Source organism: Aulonocara sp. 'chitande type north' Nkhata Bay, linkage group LG12 (assembly GCF_057382095.1).
Source record: "Aulonocara sp. 'chitande type north' Nkhata Bay isolate Kocher_YH1m ecotype deep benthic linkage group LG12, A_spYH_male_GT1.1, whole genome shotgun sequence".
Taxonomy (NCBI): domain Eukaryota; kingdom Metazoa; phylum Chordata; class Actinopteri; order Cichliformes; family Cichlidae; genus Aulonocara; species Aulonocara sp. 'chitande type north' Nkhata Bay.
Genome location: NC_141355.1, coordinates 30891566 through 30899765, shown reverse-complemented (window position 1 = coordinate 30899765; position 8200 = coordinate 30891566). Strand labels below are relative to the sequence as shown.

Genomic DNA, 8200 nt, shown 5'->3' with positions numbered 1-8200 from the left:
ATGCCTACGTGCTGAAAAGCACGGAGTTGCTCCAGTGTGATTGGGAGATTGATTAGATATTTGGTTTAATAAGCAGTTGAACAGATGTACCTAAGAAAATGGCAAGTGCCGTGTCATTGTTGGATTTTTGTTACATACCACATAATGAAACACAGACAGTGACTGATAAGGCTCAGTGTAGCGAACCATGCTTCACCTTTAAAGTATGAACCCACTGCAGGTGAAGAAATGACGAACAATTCAAAAACTTTATGGTGGCAAAAAAAACCCAAAACAAAACAAAAGGTAGTCTCATTATTTAATGATACTCATCTGGATCTTGTAAATGTAATTTTTTTAATTAATCATAAGTACTACAACAGCTATAATCAGACTGGAATGATGCTGATAATAAGTTCGCCACACACCAAGTCCACAGTCTGTGCTTGAAAACTCCAACGTATCTAATCGCCAGATAGCCCAGTGTATGTTTCCGCAGCCAGCAGCAGTGATACAGACAAACTTGCAAAAGAAACCCAGATTGTAAAAAATAAAATACTTAATTTTAAAAAATGACTTGAGAGATGTAAACAACTGCATTACAACTTTTAAGATTACTGTTCACTGGAAGGTTGAACTCTTAACTCTATATGAACAAACTTAATGGTGGTGGCTGAAAAAAACCAAGCACCTCCCTATACAAATATGAACTTTGAAAAAATAAATGGTGCCATTCAGAAAGAGGCTGCAACCTGAGCCAAAACAGCCAGCCAACCTTCCCAGTGAGTACATGGAACACACTGACAGAGAAGTAAGGGATGAAGTGAAGAGGTTGTAAAGGACAGGAGTTAAATGGAAACAAACTAATACATCACAGTGAACTAATTTATGAGCTATCAACCAGTGTGTGGCTACCAGGCTTTAAACACGAGACTCACCTACGACCCTGTCTCCAGTCTGGACTCCCATCTTCCTCATGGCTGCAGCAAACAACGCCACATCACGCCTCAGTTCTCCAAAAGTCACCTTCACAATTTCCTCATTTGCCTCCTCTGATAGACAAAAACACAAAGTAAATTTAAGACACCTACACAGAAACAAAAATACATTTTTGTAACATCCAAAAGGTTAATATGCAAATCAGTAAACAGGAATTTAATCACTTGATTTTTGATATTGTTGCAATAAAGTTGCAAGAGGAGTGGTGCACATATTGCAGGTTTATCAGCTTCAAAAGCCTTTTTCTACCACTGGTTGAGTTTAAGCACTAAAACTATTTGGTTAGGTTTAGCCTCTTACAACTGCTTGGTTAGGGTAGAACAAGAAGATCACATGCCCCTTTGCACCTGTTATCCTTCTCATTCAAAAAAAAGTTGGTAGTGACTGCCCAGTGTATCTGATGTCACAACCTGGCATCTCGCACATTCCAGAAAATTGAGTTATATGGGTAAGATAAGATTTTTAAGAAAGAAAGAAAGAGCAACATCATCCAGTACCACAGACAGGAAGAGTCCTCTTATCTCTCTAAGTAATAGTTTACTGACATTTAGAGGCTGCACAGCATTGTGACCAATGGGGCTTCTTATAATTGTGTTACAGCTCCTGAGGGAGCTTGCACACAGGAGCAAGGGCCCACTTCGCCTCATATATATATGCACACATAGCAATAAAAGCAGACCTATCCATTAGTACCTGACAGAGAACCGTTAATCTAATAACAAAGTGACGTATGAAGCTTCATGCACAACAACGCATCAATCCTGTGCCCAACTACCCTCCCAACTCTCCACAAAAAAAGCTCAAACACACACGAAAATCAAATAAATCACTAAGTAATTACAATCTGTGTGATACGGTGTCTTGTGGTGTCATTTTAAAAATTCCCATTAACATGTGTGGAGTTGGCGCCAGGATTAGGGAAGTTATCCCCCATTAAAGCATCATAAATCCCAGTGCAGAACTGTCCTTTTTAATTTCTTATACCTTCATCAGCATAATATACTCTTAAGTATATACATACTTGCAGCGTAGAGAGCCACTTTGTCATGGTCTGCATGTTTGAGCAGGTTCTCAGCGTAGTTGAGCCGAGCTCCTTTAAACCACTCGGGAACATCTGAGATGCGTTTGGATACATCCACCACCTGATAAAAACACACGGAGGGGAGCGACACATCAGAGAAGCTCTGATGCTTTCTATCTTTCTCGTGAAATTGTCCAGACAATAATGTTTCACAACTGCTATGCTCTCCTTTTCTGTTTTTTTACTGTATTTGCAACAAAATTTAAGAATTGCGGACAAAATTTAAAAAGTAAGATAAACAATTTCCTAGAAAACTCCAAGACAACACTGGGATATAACAGTGCAGCCCACAGTGCAAGACTGTAACAAAACGTTTGATTGACTGGCTAATTGCTTGCCTGTCCTCTATTTATTGTCTGCTTAGACAAAAGAGTGAAGAGGAAACATTAACCATGTGTACAGAAGGGGCGTGTGAACTACACACTACGGTGTGAGACACTATTTATTACCTCACACACCCACGTCAGAGGGTATATCCTGGAACTAAGCAGCATTAAGACGATGAAACAGGAAATTATATAATTATCATAATTTAAAATCACTGAACCTTACTTCAATTCTAGTTGGGTTTTCAGTTTAGCATGACCATTATATTGATGTACAGTAAAATATCAAATATTATATGTTTTAGTGACCTAAACTGTTTAGAAATGTAGTCTTTGGCTTTAAAACTGGGATAAGAAATACACACATGTTTCTATTCCCATTTTTAGGTTATGCCATACATGAAGGTTGGACTCACCTCTTCATATGGCTTTGAGCTCACGACTCCACAAAAGCGCCAAACCTCTCCCCAGAACTCTGGGTAGGAGTCCACTGACCACTGGTACAGGTCACTGTAGTTGGCTAGAAGACAAAAGATTCGTCATTATTTGAGAACAAAAGTTTCCAATTTTTATTGTATTATTGTAGAGATAAGAGGAAACGTTAGTGTAAGCACCCCTTAGGCTTAGACCAACTGAAACATGTTGATATGAAACATTTTGGTATCTCTTCTTTCCTAAATCCTTACTCAAAATAAAATTGCAATTTATCTGGGAAAACCTTCAGCAGAGAGAAGTGGTCCTTATTCCTGAAAACTAGATCTTTTTATTTACAGGAAAGGTTTTGCTGTCCATGAGATCTACTTAATCACTGTAGGAATACTGTAAGGATCAGAACACCTGGTGAAATTAGGAACACCAGATTAAGGAAAATAGAAATCTGGATATCAGCACGTTGAAAATAGGATGATACTATTTTTATTGTTTCAATTACACATTCCTTCCGGCTATCTACACTGATGTATCAATCCTATCCTCGTCTCCTCTCTACTTATTCATTAGCCGGCTGACCGTGTTTTTCAGCATTCCTTTAATCCTGTTTCTTTAAAATGTCACGGTACTAGAAAGACCATTGAAACAGGCCGCTCTCTTCCATCCTGGCAGCTCTGCAGGCGCAGTCTTTCAGTTCCGAGCTGGAAGTAATTCAAACACCACAGGCTTGTAAACGGCTAATAATTACTGAACAGGGAGTGTCAGAGTGGTTGTAGGTCATCCTTAATAAAACTCTTCTAAGACAATAAATTCGTAGATTTGTTTATGCTGATTCACCGCCTATACATGTTCTTTACATGTGTTCAAATGGCAATAAGCTAGCTTGAAATGCTCCACGCAAGCCATCACTACACTGTGCCGATTGTGAGGTAACGTACTGCCTTTAAAACATGAACTGACACATAGCAAAAGGGAGAGATGCTGCTCGTTTCTGTTTTTCTATCTGGCTGAGTTATGCAGCTTCGTAGGCTCAATAATCCGACTTGTATTCTCTCCAGCACACCTACTCTGGAGCCTGTCTGGCTCCCTCCCTCTGACCCCACTCACCCAGATTAAGCCCGTAGTCCTGGTTGACCTGTATCCTAAACTTATCCATCTGTGTGTTCCTCTTAGAATCCGGGTACCACAGAACCTTGCTCTCCATATCCATAATTTTCTCACTCTTTCCTTCCGTGTCTTTGGACATCTTTGTCAAGTCCCTTTGTCGCCTGTTAACAACGAGTTAAAACTAGTCCCGAGCGTCGTATAAAAGCTAAGTGCTCCTGAGGTGACTGCTCTGGGTAAATTAGATCACAGGCTAACCTCTCAGATTGAATGGCACCACACTCCAGTGCGTGACAGTAGCTACGCTCACTGTCAGCGGAGAGCGTGGGGCTGCCTAGGAAAACTGAGAGGCCACGCCCCGGCGTCGTCACGTAGCAGGGCAAGTTCGGTTCAAGATCGACTTTGGTTGACAAGTGTTTGATAGTGTTACGAAGAATGCAAGCAACAGTTCCTAATTCGTTTCTTTCAGACGTCACAATAGGCATATATGCACACTTTTAATCCTATCTTAAATAAATAACGATGATTCTGAAGAAGGAGGCCTTACACCTGACCAAAACATTATATTTTTCATCAATACATGTTAAATAAAATGTTGATATGATGCAAATATGCAACAGTAACAAGCAAATTCTGAGCAATATATTGGTGATCACCTGTAACACATCATCATTGACTGACTGTATTTATCAGATTGCCACGGTCCTTCTGCTGTTGTTCATGCTTAATCATTTACATTATTGTGTTGATATTTTTTAATGATGTTTGCAGACAAAATGTTGATACTTAATGAGATGATCAAGGAGGCCGAAGAAAACCATGAGAGGTGGAGGTATGCACTGGAGAGGAGAGGAATTTAAGTCACCTTTAGACAGCCAGTCAAAGATCCAAGGATTAAAATTGGTAGAAAAATTATCTTAAAGCCATTAATTCCACCATTCAAAGCAATAGACAGCGCTGAAGAGGGATACTGAAGAGACAATGGGCAGGGTGGAAGATGAGTGTCAAGGGGGATTTGTGATAGAAGGATAGCACCAAGGGTGAAATGGAAAGTTAACAAGACAGTACTGAGACCTGCTATGGTGTATTGTTTGGAGAAAGTGTCGCTAACAAAACGACAGGAGGTAGAGCTGGAGGTGGCAGAGATGAAGATGTTAAAATTTTGTTGGCTGTGTGCAAGACTGAGAGAATTGAGTATGTTAGAGGGACAGCTCGGGTTGAGCAGTTTGGAGTTGGAGAGGTAAAGCTGACCACCACCACTGGCCCTTTATGCCTCTTTTCATTAAAAGTTATCATTCTTTAACCCGCGCACAAAAGCTGCAGTTGCAGAAATCTTGAACATCTCCCGCACGCAAAGCGAAGGCTTTCGATTGGTCCTCAGGGCACTGGCTCCACATCAGCCGACAGATCGCTCTATGTGGGAGGCGCATAGCTGTCAACGGACTGGCTTCTAGGCGTCAAGGGAAGGCTGTCTTTTAGGTTCACGATGTGGTTTCAAAAGCATTTGAACCAGTCAAAGAGCAAGAATGTTGGGGTCCGGTTTGAGGGGTGTGCCCAATTAGAATCGAGAAATAACGACACTCCTTATTGCGTGGTGGTGTCATCCAACCTTGTTTTCATTAAGTGATGGAAAAGCTACTATATAGTTGTATCATGTCCTGACTGTTCTAGTCTAGATTACATAATATACCAATAGTTTTTTTTCTGTTACTATATTAATACTAATTTGTATATTGATATTAATCCCCAAGCCCAAAATGAATTGTAATCCACTGATGTCAATCTATAGCCTTAAAATATCCATGTACACATGATAGTAAGCATGAAGTCAAAATCTCTAGTTTCCTAGCTTTGGAGTCCAGATTATAATACCAAAGGCCTCATGGCCATTCTACCTGGAGCCAACAAAGACAATAAAATACTTGAGGAGCTCTGAATAGCCCCAGTGTGTCTTTTGATTTGTTGCATTTATATCTCAGTCTCTTAGCAACATGCCTTGAGTATACCTTGATAAAAGGCAAAAACAAATAGGGAAGGACAACGAATGTGTCCTTGTGTGTGTGTGAATACATATGTGTTTATAAGTCTGGTTAAAGGACGTGTTGCTGAATTTACACATTTTGAGAAGCATGGATATTCATTTTTTCCATGGCAGTTTACAATTAGCAAATGGAAATTTTCACATACTTTGTCCATGCAGGCCTGGTTAGGTTTGGATAGATGTGCGCTTTAAAACTGCATCTTGTATTTACTTGGGTTGTCTTTGTCTAATATTGAAATTTGTTTATTGATCTGAAACATGTAAGTGTGACAAATATGCAAAACAAAAAACCAAAAGAAAAATTCTTTTAAAAATCAGGAAGGAGGGAAACTTTTCACAGAACTGTATAAGACTTAGATTCAGCTTGCATTGTGGTTGTATAGAAATGTATTCGTAAACCTACAAAGTGCTTTATTCACATGGGGAAAGTACATGAATCAAAGCAACAGCATAACTTATACAAACATTCTGTGATCAGGGGTTGCTATTCAGTTGAACATATTACTGGTTTGGGAGCTTGACTGTAGTAGAATTAAATGCATAAATGTCACTGCATTTGGAGACGGTTGTATTTAGATGTAACTTTTTCAATATTTTCCTAATAGACTGAAAAACTGATGTCTAAAAACCCATATGAAACATATATGTTCCATAAAATCTGTAATATCCCTCATTCATTTTTTTAAATAAATGATATCAAATCATGACCAATGACGAACATTTTCATTCAGACTTAAGAAAAGTCTCCCAACTTCTATGTAGTTTTTCTTTTCTTCTTTTCTATTTTTTTGTTTGTTTTTGTTTAAATTGCTTGTTTTAAAGGTCAAAATCCACGATCAAGTGGATTTAGGTTTTGAAAAGGATTTTGTCCAGTTGTAAAATATTGTGCCAAGATATGAGATTGCCTTAAAGACTTGAAAGAGTTGACCTTTAGGTAGCTTGCTTCATTGTTAGTCAGACAAACCTTCTGTCACTGAATTTGACCCGAAATGGACTCCTGTCATCACGCCACAGTCAGTGTTTCCTTTATCTACGTAATCACATTTTGGCTCTGTATGTCTAACGTGGTCCAGCCATATTTTGTAACAAGCTATGACCACATCTGTAATTTTATTTTTAATTATTTCACAATGACTGGTCTTTGGATTGTGCAACATAAAATTTACAAGTAACACATTCCATATAGTTATAGTTAACTACAGCATAACCAACCCTAATTTTGAAAATATTTTTTGTCAAGTTAACCAGCTTAGACTGACATAGGATGACATAGTGTATGTAGAGCTTTTACAATGAATTTTCTTAGAGTGAAGTACAAAAAAATTGTTTGCTTTTTTCATGTGTAATCTTCAGGTTTAGCCATGTGATTTGGCTGGTTTGAGTTGCATTATGCATGTCAAGTGAATATATTATGATAAAACACCTTGAGCATTTAGCTTTTGGATTTCAAACTGTTAGGTCTTAAATTTGAGTTTATAAGCCTCCTTTTAATGAATATCACGTTCCAAAGTCCACTTGGATTACAAGACCTTGGACAAACTGAGCAGCATTTAGTATGCTGCCAAAGGGCAGTTTGAGGTTTGTTACATTGATTTAAAGTTCAATTTGAAATCATTTTATAAGGATTAGAACAAATGTTTGAGACTTGTAGTCAGAGATAAGAGCTATAGGAGTGCATCATATCAGTGAGAGTCATATGAAAGAGAGAAATGTCCAAATTTTCATTCTTTAGCTATTACAAAGGTAAAGAAATATCTGCACAATGCAAATTGCACGTTCAAGAAAGTGCCCCTCTAACTGGAAGCATCAAATTCTCCCACCTTATTCTAAAATGGAATATAAATGCAAAGAAGTGCCACCTATTGGCCAGAAATAACACGATGACAAAACAACAATTGTCCAAATTACATACAGAAACCAATGGGCAGTAAAAAATAAAAAATAAAAAAAGCCTTTTAATAAGCCTGTTTCACGTAAGGTTGATTTCCCATAAACTGTGAACGAATACAAAATACTTTATTATCTTAAAAGACATTGCTCCAGTAGATGGCAGACTAATATCATGAAGTTGTATCCAGTGATAATCCTATTATTGTTTGTGTGAATAATATTTATATATTCCTTCATATTCATTTATTTATACATTTTCCCCCGAAAATAAATGAACTTAACAAAGGCCTGTTGTGCATACAAGAAGAAACATTCTAAATGGTTTGCTTACAACGAGCGTAAATAAGATTA

The 8200-nt window shown here is 38.1% G+C and overlaps 1 protein-coding gene across 1 annotated transcript in view; it reads right to left on the bottom strand.

Moving 5' to 3' along the window:
* aacs (acetoacetyl-CoA synthetase) overlaps positions 1-4224 on the bottom strand; it is a 53095-nt gene extending 48871 nt beyond the window's left edge. The window contains exons 1-4 of the mRNA XM_086315082.1: positions 3922-4224; positions 2802-2905; positions 2000-2120; positions 918-1031 (exon numbers count right to left, since the gene is read on the bottom strand). Coding sequence (XP_086171208.1) covers positions 918-1031; positions 2000-2120; positions 2802-2905; positions 3922-4060 — 478 coding nt within the window. The 5' untranslated portion in view covers positions 4061-4224. The remainder of the gene's footprint in view (positions 1-917; positions 1032-1999; positions 2121-2801; positions 2906-3921) is intronic.
* Between the last annotated feature and the right edge of the window lie 3976 nt (positions 4225-8200).